This window comes from Budorcas taxicolor, chromosome 14 (genome assembly GCF_023091745.1).
Source record: "Budorcas taxicolor isolate Tak-1 chromosome 14, Takin1.1, whole genome shotgun sequence".
Taxonomy (NCBI): domain Eukaryota; kingdom Metazoa; phylum Chordata; class Mammalia; order Artiodactyla; family Bovidae; genus Budorcas; species Budorcas taxicolor.
The window spans coordinates 22,020,478-22,047,490 of NC_068923.1; the positions used below are offsets into that span (position 1 = coordinate 22,020,478).

A 27,013-nucleotide genomic window follows, 5' to 3' on the forward strand; every position below is an offset into this window, starting at 1 on the left:
CACTGACCCTGGGCATATGGCACATTGTCATTTGTATCTAGCTCATGAATGTTTTTTAATATTAGCTTCCCTGATAAAGTTGTTCTTCACTTTCCTTTCCAAGGTGCCATCCTATTGATGTCACAAATCAGTAAATGACCAAACATCACTAAGCTTTTAAACTATCCACTTAGCAGCCATGTGGATAATAAAAGCGAGTCGACTGAACAGAGCCCCATTCTTTGCATCACGTGTTCAGCCATCATACAGAGCAGACAGTGGCTATCTGCTGTACTTTGCCCATGTCAATTAGGAGTTGTTTGATGTGGCGTTTAAGCTGGGGCAGCCTTGCAAGAGGATCGGGTGGCTCCAACTCCCCTGTGAAATCAAGCCAGCTTTCCAGAACTAAAAGAGAGAAGAGAACACACACATTTACATGGCAACTGAAAACACAGTCAGAAAATGGTATAATGAGAAGGCTGAAAAAATGATGCAGAAACAGTTCGCTTCCCTTTCTCTAGAAAGCCACAAGCCACCTCTGAGCCATTAAGCATCCTCTGTCCCTCAGCCCATCCTGGTAACCTTTATCTGTTGTTTTACCTGTCATTATTTTAGGTAATTTCCCCCTTTATAGATATAAAATAACTTCATTTTGAGTGTCTTCTTTTACTCGCTTCTAGAACAGAAAACAACGTCCCCCGTACCTGCTCAAGATTACTATTAATTTAAGCTTATCATTTCCATTTTAAATGAAACTCAGCTACCCTAACCTTTTTTAGTCCATAAGTTCTTTTTAACAAAAAAAAGGAGGTGGAAACTTCTTAGTGTCCTCTTGAACCAGTACTTTTAAAAAATGCAAACATACTAGAAATCTAGGCAGAATGCAATTAGTTACATTTTATCCTTTTTATTAATAATGGAAAATGGCATCAAGTTGCAATTTTTTCTTCTTTAAAAATCTACTTAAAACTAAACTAACTCTACAGCTAGCTTATAACCAAATGGAGGATGCTTCTGAAGTGGGTTTCCATTTCCTCTTTTCACAGGGAAAAACAAAGCAGTAGGAACACTAACTTAATGGGGGGTGAAAGTAGTGCATGCTTTTGCAAATAAAAAGGGGGGTGGGAAATACAATCTATGAGTTTAAAGATGGGAGTCAAAAAGCACAGGAAAAACACTAGATCTGAAATCGAGTAATCTCAATTACTCTTATTTTCTCAACTATAAAATGAGGATATTTTCCCTGTCTACTCCTTAGGGTTCCTGTGTAATGAAATTAAAAATACAGAAGAAAAACATCTGAAAACGTATATGTGAACTAAAAGTTTACCCACTTAACCTAGCAGGAGTTCTTTTTTGTTGTTAATTTCACTTAAAAAACACTGACCAAAGTGAAAACAAAATGTTTTCCCCAATATTTCAAATATGCTTAAAGTCCTAATGCTGACTTTCAAAGAAAACACAGTTCAGTGAAATTAATAAATATCCCACATGTGGTATACACTGAGCCTGGCAGATGGACACTATTTCATAAGTACCTATCTTAAAAAAGAAAAATCCCTAAAATAGCCATCAAATACCCTAACTGTCAGATATGCTAAATACAATGCTAAGGAAGCAATAAAGCTCCATCAGTGTGGTCACTGTCTGCAGTTTTTGTCCCATAATTTAAAAGACTTTAAGGAACATCATGTTATTCATAAGCACACACAAAAAAAACACTTTACAGACTACAGCAACTGTGTTTCAGATCCTTCTTAAATTACCGTCAACTTCCTTTTCGATGAGGTCCATCCTGCTGGTGACTTCTTTCTGCACGTTCTCTATGTGCGTAAGGAGATTGAGCTGCCACTGAAGATGCGAGTCTCCCGGGTCTTCAGTGCTCTTTTTATCATTATAAACAAACACTGTATTCCTTTCAGCTGGATTCTTCTCCAAAGAACCAACGGAAACAAAGAATTGGATGAAATGTAATGTCATGTCACACAGGGAAAAATACATTAAAAACCTCATTACCCAAGAGGCTAGGTTAAAATCCAATCTGACCCCCAGAATATTCTTAAAGGAAGTACAAGCACGTAACTAAATTACACCTGATGGCCCTAAAAAAGCAGACATGCCTGCTGTGTCTCTTCCCGATGCCTAGCCCAGTGCTACACAGGGTAGGAGGCCTTCAATCAAACCTGCTAAAGAAATAAAGGAGCCAGTTATATAGGTAACCAGGAAGCCCAGATAATTTAGACTGACCCCTTCCTCAATTAATCTAAACTGTGTTTTAAGTGGAGTGAAGGCAAAAAGCAATAAGAAAAAACATTAAGGAAGCTGGCAGAAGCCAGTATAGTGTCCTTAACTGCACACTAGAACTTACTATTGCAGCTAAATCAGTGAGATGAGGGAAAGATAAAAATCCTTTAAAAATTTAAAAAGTGCAGACTGCTTAACACACACACAAAGTCTGAGCTCAGATTCACCAGCAATAACTCACTTTGTAAGATGAATATTAATTTGACAAATAATTTACCACAAAATTTCATGTAATACAAGCTATTCAAATTCAGTTAAGTATTTACTTATAGAACTTACTTGATAAAAGAGGCCAGAAAAATAAAGAACTGATTTTAAAGCAGTATTGCTAACTGAAAATCAGTAAAACAATGAAGGCATGAGATCTCTAAGTCGTGAATAGGAAATAAGTTTATAAATATTCAATATATACAGAGCTATAAGAATTCAGCTTATTGCATAATGGGATTGATATACATATACAAATATGCTAAAGTTTAAAAAGACAACCAGACTGACATTTCTTATCTGAAACATGTACAAAACAACACAATTAATATATACACACCCATATATACACACCCATATGCACTTTCATGTTTTTAACACATAGATGTTCTCTGGGAAAAAATGCGGTTCATGGTTTTTAGTGACATCTAAGTGTACTTATAGAATCAGAACTTTCGTTAAGGCAAAAAGTTTAATGAATTACTGTATTTCTGAATTAGGGGATAATTAAATGTTTAAAAGGTCAGTGGTGTTCTTGGAGAGACAGCAAAGAATGTCTTTACCCTAACAAGGTACTTATGAACTTGGAAATGTAAGTAAAATCTGGGAATTTAGTATGCCTTATTTCATGAAAATTTCCTCTGTTCTATAGTATTTCTAAGCAAAGACAAATGAACTACTTATACCTTTCCGGGCCTTCCATCTTCTTTTACTGGATATCGTAAACGGTTTTTCTCTCTCATGTGAAATTCTTGTTCTTCTTCAAAACTACTAACATCATCATCATCTGAGCTCCCAGGGTCTGCGACAGATTTGCAGTCTGGACCAAAACTTTGTGGCTTTTGGTAGCTGTGCTCACTTGTTATATAAGTTCCTTCCATTTTTAGGGGTAAACGAGGTGGTTCTTTGTGGTTCTGTATGTGATACTTCTTTTCTTCTACATTAACTGTGTTTTGCACCATTATTTTTTTCTCCACCCCAGCAACCACTTGATCTTGATCTTTCTTCTTCCCCGAACAAGCCCAAAGACGAAGGTCAGGATGATGTTTATTCCTTAAAACAAATTGGGAGAAACAGTTCAGGGGGGAAAAAAAAAGAGTAGTAACGAGTTTTTTGTTGTTGCTGTTTTTAGTTTTGTTTTTTTTTATGTGGACCTTTGCACCTGATGCAAAGGGCCAACTCACTGGAAAAGACCCTGACGTTGGGAAAGATTCAGGGCAAGAGAAGAAGGGGCAACAGAGGATGAGACGGATGGATGGCATCACTGAGTCAACGGACGTGAGTCTGAGCAAACTCCAGCAGATAGTGAAGGACAGAGAAGCCTGACAGGCTGCAGTCCATGGGGTCACAAGAGTTGAACGCAACTTTGCACACTAGTGGGGATATCAGTTAGATCAATTTCTAGATATGGAATTGCTAGAAAATGTCTGCACATTTTAATTCTGACAAGTACTGCCAAAGCGGCCTCCAAAGAGCTTGTACTAATTATGTGCTAACAGTCCAAGATAATGTGTCTTTACCACCATCCTCACTGAACACTCAAGCATGATACTACACAATTGATTCTGTAATAATTAAAATTCTGCAGTAAGTAAAAGAGGAATCCTTTCCTCAGATTCTATAGTGAGTAAAAGAAGGACAATCTGAAGACATAAATCCAAATCTTGTTTCTGAAGCTATAAATTTTATCTTTTAGACCTCTCATTATTTAATATCCAGAAAATACTGTAATTCTTCAACAGTAGAAGGCGCAGTAGAAGGACAGCTAGACTTGTAACTCAACAGTCCCATGGGTAGAGTCCTGCTCTGTCTTACAGGAGGAGCTTGGACAAGTTACAGAACCTCTGTCTTTGATCACCCAGCTATCACAGTAAGGTCATTATTGTAAGGATTAAATGAAATATCATAAGAAACCAACAATTTCAGGGACCTAGTAGACTTTCAATAAATACTAGCTAGTGATAATAACTACTATTAGTAGAAACATTAACATAAACAGAACCTATAAGCATCAGGCAAAATTTGTCCAGCGGAAATCTTTACTGAAATTACGCATGTTCAGAAATTTATACTGATGTCAAGGACAACCACATTTTTTTTTAAAGCCTAACTTTATAAGTTAGTTTCCCTCTTGAGTTTTAGCATTTGCATGACTTTTTTATGAAGAAATTCATCTTCAGGTTTATGACATCCAACAGAAGCAAATTTCATTTGTTACTGAGAACTTACCCCTCCACTAAGCTCTAGGAATAAAATGATGAGTAAGACACAATCCCGACCTTCCAGGAACTCAAGGCTTAGTCAGGGAAGGCAGACATAAACAAGATACACCAAAGTGCCTGACACCAGGATGCATGCAGTCTACCAAAGACATGATCAGTTCCAGTTGGCCAGTAAAGCAACTACACTCCAGTAAAAATTAGTTGGAAACAAAGAACAACTGACTTAGCTTGAATTAAAACTTACACCTAACCGAGCCCCTCCCTTGGCCGCCCTTCACTTACTTGAGTATTCCGATCTTCAGCTGTAACCCATGCAGGACTTCTGTAACACCATAGACGTCAGCAAGCAGATGGTGTGTGGAAACTATCTTTTTGGCATTGAGGTGAGAGTAATTTTCTTTTAAAAACGATAACCCACACATTCTCCCATTATTCAACCAATCCTTATCGTAGCGATACTTTGCACTCCATCTCTGACCTGTAGATGAAATTGAGATTACAGTGACAAAAGAGTCCATTCACTAAAGACTTCCCTTCAACTGCTACCAGACCACTATCACTCAGTGAGTGAGGCAAGCTCTAGGACTAAGAACAAATTCCAAAGACGAGCAAGGCTAATGTTTCGAGGAGTTGGCACTGTTTAGAGTTCTTCCCACCGTCAGATTTCCTGCCCAGTAAGGAGGATAAACTCCATTAAGGATGTGGTCAGTGGCAGGTCACACCTGCAGAGGACTACCTTTTTATTTTTTTACGTATCTGTCATCTGTTCTCTAAAAAGGTCGAAAGGGCTAGATAGAAACAAGGAGTTGAACTGGATGAAACATAGAATTCTAGTTAAGTAAACAGGGACCCCTTCCTTCATGTTTAAGAGCTCTGTATCTATTGAATCTGATATAATCCTATATCTTCACTATCAACAGTGACTATATCCAGTTACAATTAGCTGCTTCTATGTCTGTGTCCTCTACTATACAGTGAGCGAGTGGACGGCATGGTTACCTCTTACCTCATCTTACCTCTAACCACAGAGACTGGCAAACAGAAGGAATCCCATAAATGCTGCTAGATGAATGAATGAACAAATGCCTACATTCATGAAGGTTTAAATAACTCTCCTGCTTCTTTGTGTTATTCATCTGATACACACAAGAAAAGGCAGCAGCCTTTATCTGAGATGCTTGCATGGGTTCTGCTGGGGAACTGGAAGCACACACCACATGTAGGACACTGCTGCTCAAAGAGCACCTGCAGCAAGGAAGGCCCAAGTGCGGGGGAGGCAGGTGCAGGAGCTCCTCCCGGTGCCGCCAGTCTAACCATCTTGAGCACAAGGCACGTGAGGCCCAGGCTCCTACTTGCCCCGTCAGTGAAACAAAGGGGTCGGATGTGGTCCCTGGGCATCCCACCTGCTCTTATACTGCAAGGTCATGCAGCACCCCCAGAAGCTTGTTCAAAACCCCGTCAGGAGGAGCCTGAGTTCAGGCTATGAATCCATTCAAATAACCATGTATTAGCCTATTTAGAAATCAACACACAGGAGTACACTGAAGAGCGAGTTCTTCTCCAGGAAAAAGCCGCAACCCGGTCCTTCCTGTAAGGCGTTAATTATGCTGATGAATTTACGCTGTTTTAAGTAACTGATGTGGAAAATAAAACTTTTAACAGTGAAAAACACTTTCAAGTTTTAACAAGGAAGCAATGTCTAGCTGACACGGAAGGTGGGACGTTAGGCAGCGGATGTACAGTGGGACCGGTGAGCGCAGGAGGGACGGAGGCTTACCCGGGGGGTCCCGGCAGATGTAGCAGAGGTACTGCTCCGGGATGCTCTCCTCCAGCAGCCCCATGCACACGCTGTGCTGCCAGCACAGGCACTCTTCACACTGCCGGAAGACAACTGCGTTTCACTTGCCGGGAACCAAGACAAGCCCCTTCTCTTCAGCTAGCTGGCTGAGTCCTCCTGCGGCTTCGGCCCGCTCACTTCTTAATCCACGTCACAAAAGCGAGTCATGACTTACCATGAGCTTTACTTTACTTCAAGTAGACTATTTCAGGAACTTGTTGCACCCATTAACATGTGCTTTAGTGAACTGGCTTAATCACAAGTAAGTCAAAAACTATGTCTCCTATTTCCCACATCCTTAAAACTTAAAAATTGCTTATTAAAGTAGAGAAATTAAAAAAAGAAAAAAAGCAACTTTGAAGCAGTGTGTGAGGCAACAACCTTGTGAAGTACTACTTGTGTGGTGAACCTACAAACTTGTAGTTCCCTTATTTGAGAAAACCACTGGGAAGCGGGGAAAAGAAGAGTAAGACAGAAGTTACTCTTTCTTCGTTTCTAGAACTAACACCTCCAGATCTTCCAAACGTCATCACGAAACACGGGTTATGCTTTCCTTTGTCTCAAAGATCCCTTTTCTACAGGGAGAGGTGATATGTAAGGGTAATCCCTGCAACAAAGCTTTCCTTTAATCTTTGACACTGTGGAAACTCTGTTTCAGTATCTGCCCTTTAAAGGGTGACTAGATAACATAAATTACTAGACAACAGGATCCAGACCAGCCGGAGAACAGTTCTATGGTCTCCCCTTCAATGTGGAAGCTTAGCCGTTTTAATGGCTCTTGAAAAGAATCTTAGCTTGAAAACCTCAAAATAAACACCCTGGAGACAGGTCCTCAGGTAAGAAAACTACACTTCATCTGAAGATGAGACCTGACAGTCGTTAAAACTGGTACTTTAAATGTAATGACAAGCTAGAAACCTCCATCTTCCAAAGGACGGGGAGGAAAAAGAGAACACAGGTGCCCCCACGCACATGCCGAGCACCTGGACCGACTGATTCCTGTGAAGGGAACACAGGTCACCTGAATCATGAAGCCATTCTCCTCGTCCAGCTCACAGATACATCGCACAATTTCATTAAGGGCATCATCTTCATCCTGAGACTCTTCAAAATTCGTTGAATCAAAGTCCTGATTGTACTCATCCCCACTGAGGAGCAAACTCTCCGTGGAAGAATCATCCAGGAATTCCATGTCCGATAAGTCTAGAACATACATAAAAGTGCGCTCAGCACTGCTTTTTCCATTTTTATGTCATTTTCTAGAAAGAAAGGTGCTAAGGGAAGTGCATATAAGCTATTAAGTATTTAGACAGGGAGGATGGATGAATGGGAACAGAATATTTGCTGCCAGTCAATGAAACAAATGATTTTTGAAGCTTGGGTGACTGTGATTGTTTTACATCTTATGTTAATACCATTACAAGTGACTCAGAAAGTATCCTCTAGTCCAGGTGCTTATAGAAGTGATGGCCAAAGTGGATATTAATAATTAAAATAGGCAGTCTTCAAATGCTTTCACAAACATTATCCCTTCTGATCCTCACAGCAACGGGTCATAGAAAAAGGTTTTATTATTTGCACCATACAGATAATAGCACTTCAGGGAAGTGAAAGAGCGTGCCTAGGAGCTAACAGCAATACGACTCTTTAACAATCTCAGTAACAGTAACCAGCAGTACACTTCAGAGACAGCAGGGACCACATGAAGCACTCTGTATATGACACAACCTGCCAGGCAGTGTAGCCAGCGTGTGGTAAAGCCAACTGCGTGCCAGGACAGCCTCATTCTAGAGCCCGTGCACTCACGGATCTCACCAGGATTTCTTAAATCGGGATTATGAGTTCCCTGAGGAATTTAATAACATTCTAAATTTCATTTTTATAAAATCCCCCCACCCCCCGCAAAAAAGTACATCCCAGAAGTTAGATTATATGGATGACCACTACAAAGACTCTTTAAGTGCTAGGTTTCAGGTTTGTTCTTGTAACAGGGTCAAATCAAAGACTGCCATTTAGCTCAGGCTACTCCGGAAAAATAACTGAGGCAAATATAAGGAAACACATGAGTGATGACAAAGGGAAAGAAATGACGGCAGGATGCTAGAGGTGTGCCGGAGAGTGGGTGGAGAAATGCTGGGGAACCTGAGTCGTCCCACTGCCCCGAGGCTGCTAAATGGGGGCCATCCTCAGAGCAGAGAGGGCTCCTTCCTCTCCACCTCACCTCCCTAACGTGCAGTCATGTGCTCAGACACTCCTCCACTGCTGTTTATTCACTTCCCCTTTCTAGCATGTCAAGCGTCCAGGAGAACAAGGGCTTTTGCACTGCTGACTGCTCCGCAGCCAGTGCTCAGAGTGAAGCCTGATATACATGACAGCCACTCCAGCATGTTTCTGGAAGTGGGGAGGAGGGAGTCATGATGTAGAGAAAATTTCCTTTTCAGACTTAATCAGATCAGATGTAAGCTGCCTGAACTCAAACCAAGTAATTCATGCTATCTGTATTCTAAATATTTCATATGCTTTAGTTTCCTTATCAGCTTCCAATCTTGGCTATTTTTTCCCTGACTCAATGTTTTTGAATGTTTTGTTTCTGATTTATAAAAAGTTAATGTTTTATAGAAAAACATATGTTTTTTCTCCTTAGAATCTTGGGACATCTTGGAGAGTGAGGTCAGTAGAAATGAAGATAATGGTAAATACAAGAAAACATTCAAGCAGCAAGAAGTAAATCAATTAGCTATTATAAAGTATTTTAATATTAGCAATCTGAGTAAGAAATTTCACTTATTCATACTCTTCCTAACTGAAATCCAAAATCTTTATTTTTCTCTTGGGCTTTCCTGAACACAAGTTCATGTTTCAAAATGACAGACTAGAACACAGATGAACAGTTTCAAACACTGTTGCACACATACGTGGTATTAAACGGATGGCAATCATAACAGTAATGAATTTAATTTAAACACTATTACCCTTAAAAGGAATTATATATGGGCTTGTATAACCAAAACAGCCAGGCTTTATGGTGTTAGAAGGCAAATTTGATATACTGGCCAGAAAATCCAGTCTGACTAACTCACAAGCATTAAAGCAATATTCGGCTGAATTCTGGAGGCTAAGTAAATGGGTCACAGGGTTGGAAGTAAGAAAAGCAGGTACAGGTTCCCTCTCGCACTGGACCACCACCTGATGACAGCTCCAACCAAGCGGCCCCAGCACACTGCTGCCCCCAGAACTATCACTCCTGTTTCCAGACATAGTCCCCAAGTGCGCTGTCCAAGTCAGCACTACCTGGGAACTGGCTGGAACCCAGAAATTCTCTGGGTAAGGCCCAGAGATCAGGTGTAAGAAGTTCTCTAGCTGGTTCTGATGCACCCTCGCATTTGAGAACCTCCCCACTTTCCTTCTCAGGGCTCAGAGCTTGAACACGTGAAGAGCAAGGAAACGCTCAGGACACTCCTTCTAGCCCGGCTCACCTGTTCTAGTTCCGTCCACACCACTCGCCCATCCCCCACTCTCCATCATTCTGCATAAACAGGCAACCATCAGACCTTGATGACTCACAGGATGGGGGTTACCTGATTTTCAACACCAGCTACCAGGGCTATCTTGCCAGGATCTGCCCTCCCAAAACCCCCAGACCTCTACCCTGCTGCAGCACCTAAAATACCTGGTATTTTAGCCTCACACCAATGAATATAATGTACACCTAAGGTTAAGAACCACTGGCCCAAAAGGGAAAAGGGGATGGACCTTTTCCCTAGTCCTCCCTCCCCTGTTTTTCTTAGATTTGAGATTTTAAAAATCTCACAAGTGCTAAGTGCTTATTTAGGGTCAAGGGAAGAAGATACTTTTCTCTATCGTGAGCTAGAAGGGAGTTAGGCCTGCAAGAGAGCAGGCGGTAACAGTGCCAAAGAGAAACATGACCTGGCATCCGCCACGCAGGGCACTCAAGAAGACAGGGGACCCCCTAAACAGTCCTGGGATTTCACACAGGATGGAGCCCCATCCTTTACCTTCCATTCCCTGACTGTGCTGGAGCTCCAGTCTCAAGCCACTGCTATCAATGTCTATAGTTAAGAGTCTCTCTCCCCACTGCTTAGCATACTGGCAGGAGAGTCCTCACCCCCTCCACCACAGGGACTGGACTTGCAGGAGAACCTGAGCCCTTCCAACTCGAAGGCTCATGCCATCGCCTAACTGGCTTTCTGTCAATATGCCTAACACCTGAATGTGTTCCGATCACTGCTTGGACCACATTTCCAGACTTTTGGTTACAGAAGTATCTGTGATCTGGAATTCAAAGTGTCTTTTTAAGACTAGGATAAAAATCTGGCAGAAAAAGCATTTTCTTTGGAGTTAAGATAGACCTTGGTTTGAATTTTAATTCTAATGCTAATTAGCCCTATAAGTTACTTAACCTATAAGCCTCTGCTTGTTTGTGCAGTGTGGGTAACAGTATCTATTTTATAAGCTGGCAGTGAAGAATATAGTGCATGTAAAAACACCCTCAGAAGACCAGTACACAGTGGACACTAATTGTTTCCTTACCGCCTGTCCTACAGTTAGGTAGAAATGCTCGTTCTACTTCATATACATTTTAAAAGTAGCTAAATTTCTAATGTTGAGATTTTCATATTGGTTTATGGAGTAACTTTTTAAATTGTGGGCCCTGCTCAGACAGGACCTGATCAAGTATGCGCTGTTCTCAGTTACACATTTAAGAATCGTAAGACTTTGTTTTAAGCATTACATGGTTACACATACTTTCACCACTAAGATCAACTGACAAGATTGCCCTTGGGTACTGATATGTTGTATTTTTCTCCGTAAACATGCTTCGCAGAGCCAGAGAACTCCCAGAAGATCGAGTTAGTGGAGAAGAGCACCTTTCCAAAAATTCTAGGGAACTGTCTTCATAGTCTGAATAGTCTGCAACATAAGATACATAGAGAAATATTAATAAAGTGTCAAGTAATCAAGAAGAGTCACTACAAAAATAATGAGAAGGTCATGTTTTACGACACATAAACAAGCATGCCACCACTTTCTCTTCTCATCCATGAGCAGCTAGATCATCATGCATCTGATGAACTGGCTTTGGCAAGAACATTGGGAGATACACCCCAGGCAGTGTCTACACAGCAGGGAGCACCAGGTTCTAACTGGTATCCACAAACTCTTATTAAGTAGTCCAGAAGTGAACAAGGATTATAGTTACATTTTCTCTTCATCATAATCACAGCTATGTCTGAAGTTAAGATGTGGAAGATGGAAATTAACTGTTTGCTTTTCTTTTTTTTGATAAAGAGATTCTCATGATGTCTAGCATGTCAATTATCATAGTGATAATTCAATCAATAAATTCAGCAGAAAACCTCTGAACTACATTAAATGGTCCAGAAAGAAATCAGTCAAAGTTCTGTCTTTCTCAGCTTAGACTGAGTGGTGCAGAAGGACTGGCTGAGTTGGGTGCAGTCAGGGGGCAAAGACAGGAGAGGGTGTGAGTCTAGGCACATGGGGCGGCCACTAAGCAGAACACTGGGCACATCTGAACGACGGGACAAGCCCGTGGCCAGAACACAGTGAGGGAGGGAGGGAGGGAGGTAAGAAACGAGGCCAGAGTGACAGGAGCTAGACCACACTGAAGGTAAGATTTTATTCTTGGTTTTAAAGGAACAAAAGTCAAAGTTTGTAAGGAGGAGCAGGATGTGACACTCGTGTTTTAAAGTTGTGGAATGGAGGGGGAGTCCGGAGAGCATGAACAGATGTGGGGACACAGTTCAGAGGCAGTGGTACAGACCAGACAAGAAATGCTGGCAGGCTGGGCTGGGAGGATGGCGGCTGAGGTGACATTTGAAAGCAGACGCAGTGATCTGCAGACTGGAGACGGAGGGCTGTGAGCCGCCATCTTGGGCAATTTCCAGGTTTCTGCTTGAACAACTTGGTGCTGAAACTGGGGTTCTGAGATGGAGCGGAAGCATAAATAGGAGGTGGAGAAATCAGAAACGAAATGTGAGTTCAGCAGGGGGCTTTTGAAAGAAGGAAGATCCTACACATTGTCCATACAAATCTAAACATGCGGTAGCGGTGGTGATGGGGGTGGGGGGCGGGGGGGTGCACAGGAGACATGCCAGGGTTCAAGAATAAAAAGACAGGCAGTTTTCCATTTTGGCAGAGGTAAAGGAGAGGACATATTCAGCTAAGTACATAGATGTGGTGGAAAAGAGATGAGCCAGTGTTCATCTGATGGCTTCCATTTCCTCAACTGAGTGTGAGGCAAAGGATGTAACTAATGCAGATGAAGGAATAAATGAGAGGTAGAAAAGGCTGAAGAATCATAGAGAGTGGAAAGCAATGTTTACGAGAACAGTCCAATGCTGGTGCACACTGAGTCTCAGCCATTTGCAGTTGGTGGTTATGGGAGAAAGAATAACAGTCCCCTAAAATGTCCAAGGCCCAATCCCTAGAACGAGTGGATATGCTGGATCACACGGGAAATTAAGGGGAATTAAGGCTGCTGATGGAATCAAGCTGGTCATCAGCTGACTTTAAAATAAGAGATTATCCCGAACTATCTGGGTTGGCCCAGCGTAATCACAAGGGTCCCTAAAATTAAGAGGGAGGCAAGAGTCAGTGTCAGAGGGATGTAAACTAAGACAAGACCTGAGCCGCCACCACTGGCTTTGAAGATGGGGCAGGACATGAGCCAGGACATGCGGTGGCCTCTGGAATCTGGGAAAGGCAAGAAAACGGATTCTCCCCAGAGCCTCCAGAGAGGAGTGCAGTCCTGACACCTTGGTTTTAGCCCATTAAGACCCATTTTGGACGTATGACCTCCAGAACCTTAAGATCATCAATGTGTGTTGTTTCTGACTCACTGTTAGGTAGTAGTGTGTGGCAGCAGCAGCGGTCATCCTAAACACCATGGCACGGGCCATGCCAAGCATGACCTAAGTGTATTATGGGTACCAACTACTCTTAATCCTCACAGTTCTCCAACAAAAAACTACTGCTGTTAGTGCTGTTATACAAATGGAAAAACAGGCAGAAAAGGTTCAGTTGCCCAAGAAGACACAGCTATCAATGGCAAAGCCAACATTCGAACCCAGACAGTCTGACTACAGAAGCCTTACTCTTAACTAAAAAAGCGTTATTAGCGGATTTTGCATCTGATACACACTGGGAAGCTTTTAAAACCACTTCTCTCGGGCCTCACGCCCAATGTCATTCAGCAGTGGGATGCTCCCAGACTATGCTCACACTGCCAGACCTCAGAGTCATCCCTCAGAGCTTCCCTGGAACTGCAAAGCTGCCAGCATCGCCTTACTTGAGCACAGGTGTGGAAATGTGAAGGGGATCTACTAAATGCTAGCCAGGTACTGAGTACTTCATAACAATCACCTTATGACATCCTAACAATGAATCTACATAGCAGAAACTATCATCACCATTTTACACACAAGGAAACTGAAGTGTATAGAATTTAAATAACTTAAGCTCTAAATGTCACAATCAGGATGTAAACTTGCACAATCAGCTCTCAAAAGCTGCCCTTTTACTGATTACATATTACAAGGCCCTCTCAGAGAAAAGGGAAGTATTTGTTCAGTGTAAAAATAATGGTAGAAATCTCAATTTGGTATTAAAAATAAAACATGGAGGACATTTAATCTCTGTACAGTATATTCGCACTGAACAAAAATAAAGTTTCCTAGCATTCTACATGGATGCATGTTAAGTCGCTTCAGTTATGTCTGACTCTTTGTGACCCTGTGCACTGTAGCCTACTGGGCTCCTCTGTCCATGGGATTCTCCAAGCAAGCATTCCAGAGCAGGTTGCCATGCCCTCCTCCAGGGTGATCTTTCCAACCCAGAGATCGGACCCAGGTCTCTTACATCTCCTAAAGTCTCTGGCAGGTGGGTTCTTGGCCACTAGCGCCACCTGGGAAGCCCTAGCATTCTACACCGAACCTGTATTCCCCACTCTCATGCCCTATGGCTATTACGAATAGAAGTCTACTGCTATGTTTCAGGGTTAGAGCAAATGTCATCTTCTTCATAAAGCTTCACCAAGTAGAATTTATTTTGTATCACTTTTACCACACACAGAACACATCACGGTAGATATTTATGCCTACTCCTTACCACTCCCAACATAAATGCTTACTTACAAACACCTAGAAGGGAATCTTTGTTTTTACTATATAATACTTTGGATTCTCTTTGCATTTCTCATTCTAGTTCTCTTAAACCTCTGTTATGTCTTCAGTTTCCCCATATTTACAGATACATAAAAGACAAGGAGATGAAGCAATTTGCTTAAAATAACAAAGTTAACCACTGGCAAAGATGTCACTCAAATAAAATCCCAACATAGCCATTTCTCACACACACGGACTGAACACAATGTTAACTTTATATTATGTAAACTAATTCTGGTAATCAAAACATCTGTCAACCCACAGTTGTATGGAATAATTATAAAGGATCGTTTAACTACTATTTTCCATAGCTTCATTTAAACTAACAGATAACTACTAAGGGCTTAGTATGTTAACAGACACAAGAAAGGAAGAATGCATAGCCTAGAAAACAATATTTAAGGCAAGGAGGTCAAAATTAACAACACAGCATGAAAATTAAGACTCAGAAGCTAGACTGCCTGGGTTTCAATCTGCTTTTCTCCACTTACTAGCCATGTGAGCTTGGACAACTCTCTTTTATCTTTCTGTTTTAGTTAACTGTTTATAAAATGGGGCTAACAGGCCCCACCATGAAAGGTTAATGTGGGGATTAAATGAACTAGTATACGTAAAATGCTTAGTATCTGGTACATAATAAGCATCACAGAATATGCCAAACTGCACTGAGTGGTAAAAGGAAAAGAATTTTTTAAACTCCTTGATGGTAGTAATTGCAGACTAAAATACATCTATTAGGAACGCATGCAGTAATAATGTGAATTCTTTAAAATTTAAGATGTCCTTAAAATTTCAAAGTTATTTAAAACCCCCTATTTAAGTTTAAAGAACACTCTTCTAATTTAATCACCTGGGGGAAAGTGTCATTTCCAAGATGAATTAAATAGCCCAGAATAAATTTTCCTCAAATGTAATAATTAATTGCAAAGATGCTAGTGATTACCCGATCTAACACCTGCTGTGTACAAAGAGCAATGCTCCTATGCATTGCTAGTCTTTACCAGGACTCTGTTTTCAAAGTTAAGATTTTCATTTATAGATCTGATTTTACAATGCAAAGATATAAGGTTCTTTTTAATTAAAAAACATGCAACCTTTTTTTTAAAAGGTTTATTTCTTTAATATGTGCTTAGTTGCTCAGTCATGTCTGACTCTTTATGGGCTGTAGGTCACTAGGCTCCTCTGTCCATGGGGATTCGCCAGGCAAGAATACTGGAGTGGGTTGCCATTTCCTGCTCTAGGGGATCTTCCCAACCCAGGGATCAAACCCATGTTTCCTGCATAGCAGGCGAAATCTATACCTGCTGAACCATCAGGAAAACTCCATGGCTCTTTATAAACAGTGTCGCCATAGGGTCATGGTGGGCTACAAGTCTGAAATGCAAATTTTCTCTGAACTTGTCCAAGACTTAAGTCATCCCTGGAGAAGGAAATGGCAACCCACTCCAATATTCTTGCCTGGAGAATTGTATGGACAGGATAGCCTGGAAGGCTGCAGTCCATGGAGTGGAAAAGTCGAACATGACTAAGCGACTTTCACTTACTCATCCTAACCATTCTCCTTTCTTTAAGTCATCGCTTCCTGCAATCTCACGTGCAGTCACTACCCCTCACTCTGCTACCAAGTATGGCCTGCTTCTTACTTTGTTCTTCATCAGCTGCTCCTTGCTGTCTGTTCCCCACTGTCACAGGTGCTTCAGTACAGGAGACTCTGCATCTGCTGCAGCGTACTGGAACAGTCCTGTTTGCTGACGCGACATTAAGGTGACTTAAAAAAAGCACGGCCCTTCCTGCCCTGACGCTTTGCCCTGACGCTTCGGTGTCTCCACTGGAATACCCAAGGCAGCCAAATACCCTCAGCTAGTTCATCTGGCATCTGGCCTGCAGTGTGACACTTGTCATGCCTGCATTCTGATATATCATCACAGGAGAGAAGTCACTAAACAGGAATCTGTGGTTCCTGGTTTCTGTTCACCTAATTTTTGGTTCTCTCCGGTATGACTTCCAAAGAGCTGTCTATGAAGGGGTGGGGTCAGACAGAAAAGCTGAGGAGCAAGGCAGAGTGTCTGGGAAGTGGGTTACAGTTTTTCAATGCCATTTTGATCCCACATCTTCAAATTTACTTTAGAGTTTGAGAATACAGAAACTTTATATTCTGTGGGAAGATCAGATGCTATTTTTGACCTACAGAGAGAATTAAAATCTGAAGAATTTACCAACAATGATTACAAATTCTGAAAGTACCTCATTGGCGTCATAGTTTCTGAAACTGTTTTTTGTTTAAGTGTCTGATGCATATGGGGGGGAAATGAGTATGACATAAAGCCGGTAAATACTACAAAATGCTCAGATAGCCACCATGTACTCTGAGAGAGCATCACTGTCACTTTTGGAAGGTTCCTTTGTGCCACCTTCAATGTGAACTGAAAAGTCCTTTCTCTACCTCACAGGCAACACTAATTCTGAATTTCTATTTATCATTCTCCTGCTTTCCTTTATGCTTTTGCTACATACATTGGAATCTCTAAAAAATATACTGCTTAGTTTTACAACTTTTAGATGTTTACATAAATGAAATTGTAAAACTGAACATGTTTTCCTCTGTGACTTGATTTTTAGTTTATCCATTTTATTCATGCAATTCCAACGGGTATCATCCCTTTATTTTACACAGTGACACAGATCCCACTGAAAGACAGGAGGACCCAGGCCAGTGCTAGTGCTGCCATCAACATTCTTGCACATGTCTCCTGACAGACCGTGTGAGTTTAGTTCGGAATTTGAGGTCAACTCCACTCTCATTAGAAAAACATCGCGGCTTTACCATGGTGGTTGTACCACTGCCTCCACCTCCTCGGCACATCTGATACCTTTCACCTCGTAATTTCTGCCAATATGGCAGAGAGGAAATAGATTTCACTAGGTTCTGCAAGTTACATTAGGCAGCTTCGCCTAAGAGTGTGCACTGTCTTATATAACCACTTTCAGGTTTCCACTTCTGTGAAATACCTATTAAACTCTTTTGTCCATTTTCCTACTGGGTTTTCTTTCTCTTTTTGATCTGTAAGGGCTTTAAATACATTCTGAATACTAATACTCTGTCAGGTATTTCTGTTATGATTATTTTCTTATGGTTTGTGTTGTTTTTTTACTCTCTCTGTAAGGCTTTTGATGAACCAAAGTTCATTTCAGTCTAGTCACATTTTCAACCTTTTCTTTTGGGTTAGCATTCTTCATTTAGAAATTTCTGCCCAAAGAGCACAAAGATGACTTTCTGTACTTTCAAAGTTCTATAGTTTTGTCTTTCACATAGGAAGTCTCATCAGTATCAGTCTGATTGTTGTACATGGTGCAAGGCTGGAGTCCAGTTTTACTGTCACTATATGGATTATAAATTATTCTAATACCAATTAGTTACCTACCAAACTAAGAGGTCAGCTTTGAACAAACTAAGTTTTGAAATATGTATGATCTGCTTTGGATTATTCTGTTCTTAACACATTCTATTCCTTCAAAATACCTCCCTGCTTTGATAACTGAATAGTAACTCTCCTTATTCTTCTTCAAGAGTGACTATCTCATTCTTGGCTCTTTACTCTTCCATGTTAAGTTCAGAATCAGCAATGAATCTATACATTTATTTCAAGTGGCACCTTTTCAACAGTAATCTACTACCCCATGAATATGAGTCATTTCCCGATTACTTAGGCTTTCTTTATGTTTCTAAATAAAGTTTTACAATCTGCTATTCAAAATTTTTTATTTTTTAATGTAAGTACACATGGATGCATCAAATGGTTTTTCTACATTTATTGAAACTATGTTACTGTGGTGAATTTCATTAATTCATTTTCTAATGTCAAACCACTTTGCATTCCAATCCTATATGGTCATATTTTTAAACATCCTGCTAGATTTAATTCCATGTGTTTTGCCTCTTTGTCCACAAATAAGAACGGCCTGTGACTGCCCTTTCCCATACTGTTCTCTTCTGATTTTGAGAGCAAAGCTATTTAAATCAATTAAAATAAATTTTGGGGATTCCCAGGTGGTTCAGTGGTAAAGAACCCACTTGCCAATGCAGAAGACCTGGGTTCAATCCCTGGATGGGGAAGACCCCCTGAAGGAGGAAATGGCAACCCACTCCAATATTCTTGCCTGGGAAATGCTATGAACAGAAGAGCCTGGTGGGCTACAGTCCATGGGGTCCCAAAAGAGTTGGATACAACTGAGTGCCTAAACAACAATAATAACAAACTGAATTTGGAGTTGTATCAGTTTCCCAGAGCTGCCCCCAACAAATTACCACAAAACTGGTGGACAGAAATAACAGAAGTTTATTCTCTCAGTTCTAGGGGCCAGAAGTCTAAAATTAGGTGTCATCATTTAATTTTGGCATTTTTCATTTCTTCCTACCTTTTTTTTTAGTTCATTAATTTCTGTTCATATGTTTATTATTCATGTTCACTTCTACTTTTTCTGGGCTTAATCTTTTCTAACCTCTTAAGCTGGAGGCTTAGCTGACTTTGAGCATTCTTTTCTTTTATAAGCATGTATGGCAATATTCTTCTCGCAAGTGCAATCTTAACTACATTTTCAAGTGTTGATACATGTATAATATTTTCATCACCTGCCAGGTTCTTAATATCTTATTTTCCCTTTGGCATTGTTCTTTCATCCATGAATTATTTAAAAATATTTTGCTTGATTTCTAAACATATAGAGCTTTTTGTCTTTTCAATAGTGATTTTAAGATAACTCTCCAGGCAATAATATTGGAGTTGGTAGCCATTCCCTTCTCCAGGGGATCTTCCCAAGCCAGGGATCAAATCTGGGTCTCCTGCATTACAGGCAGACTCTTCACCGTCTGAGCCAACAGGAAAGCCCTTAAAATGTGTTGAGGCTTGCTTAAAGTTGCATCCCATGGTCCATTTTATCTGAGTCTATTTGAAAAAGCTGTCTACTCTGCAGCTGCTGAGTTCAGTGTCCTGGACAGGTCTGTTGGATCAACTACACAGCTGCCATCTTTCTTATCCTTACAGACACTTCTGGGTTGTGTTAATTAATTACTAAGAAAGATATGATGATGTTATTCAGTGATAAAACTTAGAAAAATGTAAAGTGAACTCAACCTTTATCACTATATGGTAACCTATCTCTAAGAATGATTTTTGCTTTAATGACTATTTAGTGACATGCTATTGTTAGAAAAATCATTTGTTTTTTCTCCAAGCTTTTCTAAAAATATTTTCCCTCACTTCTGGAAAGCTAATTCAAAGGACCTTAAATTCGAGATTGAGAGAAATTCCTTCACGGAGGGGTACTTGTTCAGGGTACCTAGTCCACCATAATGCTGGCAATGAAAGACTCTAGTCGTTGCGAGGACTAATTTACAGACCACTTAACTTACTGACTGTAGCTAAACAGGCAAGACAAAGGAAGGCTACTAGACGAACTGCTCAGCTCTTAAGAACATGGGAATACTGTCCTACCTCTACTTTGTAAAAGAGGAAAGCTAAAAGAACCTTAGAATATTAAAAAATGGGAATCACCATTTTAGCGTAGAGTCAGCCTTCTGTATCCACAGGTTTTGCAACTGTGGATTTAGCCAACTGCAGATCAGTTTTTATTTCCACAGATGTATGTAGAGCCTACAAGTATGAAAGGCTGACTACACCATGCCATTTGATACAAGAAACTGGAGCATCTGTGGATTTTGGTAACTGCTGGGAACTAATACCCCAGATACTGAGTAAGGACTGTACTTACCATGCTGCTTAGATTTCTTTTTCTTTTTCTTCTTCTTCTTCTGCTTTGGTTTGTAGTGATCTTTGTCCCTCTTCTCTTTTCTTTCTTTATCCTTTTCTTTTCTCTTACCTAAATGACAAAAAGGGAGTCAATTAGTAATCATGACTGATCCCGAGGTGTTCCTTTGTGGTTAACCTAAAGGCAGCATTTATGGTTTAATCAGCTATTCCAGTCACCTGCCCAGAGTGGACGGATTCAATTAAACTGTTCCTGTCATGAGTCTGGAACTCCTGATTAGCTTATTGGGCTATAAGAGGGAATCTTCATTAGCAGTGTTGAGAAATCCCAACTCCTGACACCTTAAAGTTAACACAGACAGTAGTTAAAATTCTTAAATGAGTAATGTAACTCAGTTTCCTGATGTGGCAAGAAATATACTCCACAATTTAAGAAAAACTTGACTGAGGAGACTCAGCATTTCCACACAAAATTTAACAAGAAAATGTATTAGAAGATTAAAAAGACTTGAACTTTTTTCTTTTGGAAAAATATTTTAAAAACTAAGTCAAATTCACAAATAATTCCTTCAGTCTTTCAATATTTTCCACGTATATAAGAATGAAGATAAAAAGCACAAAGAAGTAAAAACTTAACTCATTAAACTAAATTTTGTCTTAAAATTTTAAAATATTTTTTTTCTCAATCATATGCACTTTAAAGAAAATGAACAGATGTTAAAACAGTATCCTAGAATACTTTATTTAAAATTAACTCATCACATATATTCAACTATTGTCCAACTCAGAAAGGTTTAGCCCACAGCTTATCAACCACACTGAACCAACTCTGAGTAACTCAAGCTCCAGGGAGCTAATTTGTAGAATATTTAAGACTATTATCCATTATTCCAAAACTTACAGTCATGATAGCACAGAAGACAGAAAAGACAGCAGAAAATTTAGTATCTTTTTATAAAGAAAGCACAAAAAAAATGGCTGGGGAAAAAAGGCTATTTTAATTTACCATCCATTCTCTAAGGATCAACAATATTAAATGGCACCATATTTTTAAACAGTCATAATTTCAAAGATGTTCAAAAACATCAAGTTCTCAGAGAAAGCCTTAGGGTTCGTTGACAAAAAAATACACATACTACTACAAGACATGTATTAAGAAACAACATATTTGGAGGTGAATAAACTAATAAACACTAAAACAGAGGATCACTTACACCTACAGGAGCACTAACAGGTAAAAAGTAAGGGACAGACTACGTCCTCCCACTGCCAAGCCATCTACAGTCTTTTGCTTAAAGATTACTTTCTGTTCATACCAAATGCAGTTGAGCTTTTTTCTTCCAATTTCACTTTTTTTTCCATTTTCGATATTCCTGCAGGTTTAGGGGAAAAATACGTAAGTTTAGTCAGAAAAGGTTAAGAGTATGGGACAATGTTTGAAATTACAATTGCTCACAAAACTCTACCAAGACTCTTTTCCCCTAAAGGTCTACATTATTGCCTGAACTAGTAACAAAGAAGTGGTATTTCTTACTTCAAAGAAATAAGGATGATGTTTGGTTCTTCAGACTATTCAGATTAGATTCCTAGTTCCACCATCTATTAGCTGCACAGTCTCGAGGAAATCATTTAATCTCTCTGTGCTTCAGTTTCCTTATCTGCCAAATACGAATAAGAGTATCTACCTACTACTGTTATCAGCACTACGTGAGTCAAAATTTGTAAAATGATTAGTGTCTGATAAATAATAAGTGCTTTTTTTCACTTTTCTCCATTATGGCGGAGTAATTTGAGACTGCATCATTTCTAGAAATAGCATAAATGTGGGTCTAAACATAAAAAAATGTTAGGGTGAATGCACTGGGCAATCAGTTAAGATTAAGTCTGGCACCACAGCCTTTGGCAACCCAGGAAATGCTGGAATGCACTCCAGCAGTAGGTCCATGTAACATTTCTGCTCCTGTGACAATTATGACAAAATGCTATTCCCATCACCCAAATGAAATATCAAATTTCATATTAAATTATACTGGTTTTCAACAATATGCACAAATTTTTTAAACTAATATTTAACCTCTGTTGCCTAGAACAAATGAATACCTCTGAACTCCATCGAATGTGTTATTAGGTAACGAGAAAAGCCAAAACAGAATTATTCTATAAATCATTTTTGGTCTTTATCCAAATGTAAGATATAAAGGCTTATTAACACACAAAAAATATTCAACTTAATGGCACTTAGGTATTATAATCTAATAGTCCAAAATACATTCTTAAACCAATAGTACACTTCAATAACTGTGTTGCTGACAAAACACACACTAAACCAAGCTTCTGAACTCATATTCAGCTATTTCCAATGCTAATATCTTATCTGTGTCCAGGGTTAATCTAAGAAAAAGACTCTAGTACGCTTAAATACAATTTCAGTCTATTAAATTATGCTCTAATATTATCATTTATGAGTTCTTTGACTTTTAAATCACTCCAATAAGGTATGAAAAAAGCTAGCATTTGATTCACCTTACTTTAAATAATTTACATAAATTAAATAAAACACAACAAAAATTTAAATATACCACTCAACTTGAACTAAATATTAATGAGGTGCTAATAATTGTTTCAAATTCAATAAAAATATTGGTAATCTCCCTGATAAAAAGATTTCTTATGACCAAAATATGAAAAGAACATCAAAGAGAAATGAGATTAAATTCCCTTATTATCAAGACCGTTGAACAAATGCCTCATTTCCTTTCACTAATCACTGCTTACTAACAATGACTGCACCACACCATGAAATTTTCAAAAATTTAATGCAGTATTCTTGACAATGACAGGGCATTTACGACAGAAACAATAAGAGATTTGCATTCTAAATCTTAAGTGATGGTAGAGATACACCAGAAGCAACCCTTGACTATGATTTTTGCCCCTGTAGGGCCCTCATCTCTGGGAGCACTGAGTCTCCAGTGTGAAAGGTGGAACACGTCCAGAATCCCCTGCGTGCAAGCTAAGCCACTTCAGGCATGTCCGACTCTTTGCAACCCCACAGACAGGAGCACACCAGGCTCCTCTGTCCATGGAATTCTCCAGAGAGGAATACTGGAGTGGGCTGGCGTCTCCTACTCCAGGGGATCGTCCTGACCCAGGGATCAACCCTGCATCTCTTATGTCTCCTGCATGGCCGGTGGGTTCTTTGCCACTGGCGCCACCTGCATGTTGCGCCTGCGTGTTCAGTCACTGGCCTTGTCAACTCTCTGCAGCCCTATGGACACAGACCTCCAGGTGTCTTTCTGTCCACGGGACTCTCCAGGTAAGAATACTGGAGTGGATTGCCATGCCTTTCTCCAAGGGTTCTTCCAGACCCAGGGATCAAACCTGCTACTCCTGCATCTCCTGCGTAGCAGTCAGGTTCTTTACCCACTGAGTCACCTGGGAAGCACCTGGGGTGATTCAAATGAAAGGAACAGCCTTTCAGGGATGCCTTTTCTGGCTGGAATGTGTGGGATCCCTCAGGCACTTGGAAGACAACACTGTCCTGACCCTCAGCTCTGGAACACAGGTCAGCACAGCAGAACAGATACAGAAATTATAATATCAGAGTGCTTTCAGGAGGATCCGTTCTAGACTGTTTTCACATGTTCTGGGGGGTCCCAAACCTTCATATTTCTTTTTTTTTTTTTTAATTGGAAGAAAACTGCTTTTCAACATTGTGTTGGTTTCTATATTTCTCAACTATAAAATTTCAAAAGTAAAACTAGGGAACTGAGAAAAGCTTGTCAACATTTAAACAAGGATATTAAAGTAAATATTCCTATAGGCAATAATGACAGGACTTTTAAAAACACTCATGCACAAATAGATTTTAAAATAGATTTAAGAATTCCATAAAAGAACAAATGTCATTTTACGAGACGCTCTCTACGTTGTCTTTATTTCACCATGCAGCAGAATCTGGGAACCACAGTACTAGGTTATTAGTTAACAGAACAGTGATTTGTAAACTAAATTTTATCAACAGAACTTTTTCAAACAAAATACTATATAATGGCCAATATATATTACAACCCCACCCCTACCCCTGGCCAAACAAAAAACACGATAAAAAACAAATGGAGCTATCCAGATTAAAGCAAGAGAGACAGATCTCTGAGCCGTATCTGCTTTCATGTCACGGAAAGCCCCATAATGCAGAGTGGTTTCTTCAGTGTGCTAAATATCTGATTTTTCCGGCAAAAAAAAAAAAAAAAAAAAAAGAGGCTATCCCTGAGACTCTCCATGGAAACCCCAGGCTTTGAATAAACCATGAACATTTGGTGTGGGGGTGGAAGTAGATTAAGGAGTCTCTGGTTGTGGTTTGGTTTGGTTTTGTACAATTCTGGGAAAAAAAAACTGAAAGCCACCCTAAAACAAAAAGGCTTTCAGAAAATAAATGTGAAGTTGGTGTAAGATGATGGACTAACCACCAAACATTTAAGATGCGATGCCTGCACAGCACCGGGCACAGGCGACTCAGCGACTCAGTTTGATTGTTGGCCCATCCTTTCATACATTGAGCTTCCAGATTTAAACTCCTTAAAGAGGTCAGAGTAATTCAGTAATTGTCATATGGACATCCAGGAGATAAATAAGAAAACCAGCCAACATCCCCAGTTAGCAACAGAACTAATAATAATAGAACTAAGACTCTATCCTTACCTAAAACTGATGGACTCTGTTAGATAAAGCATTCTGAAAAAAAAAATAAGAGCAACGGCACCAAGTTTTACAAGGGCACCAATGACTGGTATTGTTGTAATGCGGGCAGCAAGGTATTTTTAATCTTGTTTATAGTCACATTGCACGCATGCTTCCCAGTAGAAGAATGTAGAAGATTAGCGTAAGTTCATTATCTCTACTAGAAAATAACTAAGAGCAAGTGTTAACCTATTGAGAACAGGTGTATATAATAACTGCATAATCTGCATAGTATCATCAGTTCTTTATCTTGACTTCCAAACTCAGCAGTGAGAACATAATCTCCCACAAGAAAAAGTAAAACTCTGTTAAACTATTCCACAGTTAAGGACTAATATCCTCAGTCATTCTAAATACTCCAAGAATTTCAATTTGGAAAAAACACCCCAGAAAATGTCTTTGATACAAGCTCTGGGAAATAATGTTTTCTACAGAAGTTTTAAAACTCAACAGTAACAAAGCTTACTTTTATAATTAAGATGGAAATGAACCAAGTAAACATGAAAAAAAAATAAGGTCAAACAGAACAAAAACTCTTGGTACTCTGACTTCAGATGGAAGAAAACTTGGGGTGCAGAGAGAAGGCCTACAAACACTGCAAACCGTTTTTGAGAGCAGCTAACAAAAATGTTAAGAGAAAAAAAGCGCGCAGACCACTGAGAATTTCCATGCAAGTCAGACAGGTTCACAAAGTTTTAATCAAAAGGTGTCCAATTAGAACACAACTTCAATTCTATTATTTCCCTCAAAAAATAAAAAATTAAAAGAGGTTAAGAGAAACAATCCCTCCCAACCCCACATTCAAATACATTCAAATATGTTGTGACTGTGTTCAACCCTAATAAACAAGACTTTCAGTTAATTAACATTTAAAACCATGCATTTCCTTGATTTAAGCAATTAAAAGTTGCCAGTCATTACCGTACTTAAAATGGTCGTCACTCTTCAACGAACTTACAAACTCATCACGTTATAAAACCAACTCCTCTCTACCTTTCACTTTCCCAAAAAATTACCTTGCTACTTGGACTTTCTCAAATAGTTATTTCTAATACTTAAATGGGGGGAAAAAAATCATGCCTTCCCTCTACCCCAGTGCATCTTAACCATTACGAGAAACAAGAACCACACCTCAATGATAATTACCTGTTTCTCCACAAATATGCTAGAAATTCTGGAAACAACAACACTAGGCTAGTATTCTGATTAGACACAAAATCACTGGAATCATGGATTTCCATACACAATCACTACTTTGACATTTTAGGATACACCATCCAGCTAGCATAACTTAGTTATAATATACACCTATTTACACTGGTCTATCTTTCAGTCTTGTTATTATTAGAAAAAATTACATATATAAACCAAAATACAAATATTTTCAAATGCACAACTATAAATAATCTCCCCAATGATATATAGTTTAACTTGAACATATTTTTATATATTCAGTACAGCAACAAATTCCATATTGTGAAGGCACTCTTAAGAACTTCACTTCTTGAGGAAAAGTATCTCAAAGGTTAAGGGTAATTCAGAAATCTTGTGAAAACAGGGGAAAGAAAAATCAATTATCCACAGATAGAAGGGGCTTTTAGAAAGTGTCCAAAGACAATGGATAAGATTTGGGAAATGACAAGAAATGCTTCAAAGCCTACATATCTCCAAGTTTGGGCACTGGTTTTTTTAAAAAATCCAGATATGGAAACACTATTGCATATAAAATAACTTCAATCTTTTTTGATTAATGGA

At 39.5% G+C, this 27,013-nt stretch overlaps 1 protein-coding gene across 1 annotated transcript in view; it reads right to left on the bottom strand.

Annotated features, from left to right (window-relative positions):
• Positions 1-241: 241 nt before the first annotated feature.
• Positions 242-27,013, bottom strand: part of PHF20L1 (PHD finger protein 20 like 1) — a 67,365-nt gene continuing 40,593 nt past the window's right edge. The window contains exons 13-21 of the mRNA XM_052651516.1: positions 21,835-21,891; positions 20,523-20,630; positions 11,317-11,481; positions 7,571-7,752; positions 6,490-6,589; positions 4,995-5,190; positions 3,177-3,543; positions 1,746-1,908; positions 242-384 (exon numbers count right to left, since the gene is read on the bottom strand). Of these exons, the coding sequence (XP_052507476.1) occupies positions 242-384; positions 1,746-1,908; positions 3,177-3,543; positions 4,995-5,190; positions 6,490-6,589; positions 7,571-7,752; positions 11,317-11,481; positions 20,523-20,630; positions 21,835-21,891 (1,481 nt within the window). The remainder of the gene's footprint in view (positions 385-1,745; positions 1,909-3,176; positions 3,544-4,994; positions 5,191-6,489; positions 6,590-7,570; positions 7,753-11,316; positions 11,482-20,522; positions 20,631-21,834; positions 21,892-27,013) is intronic.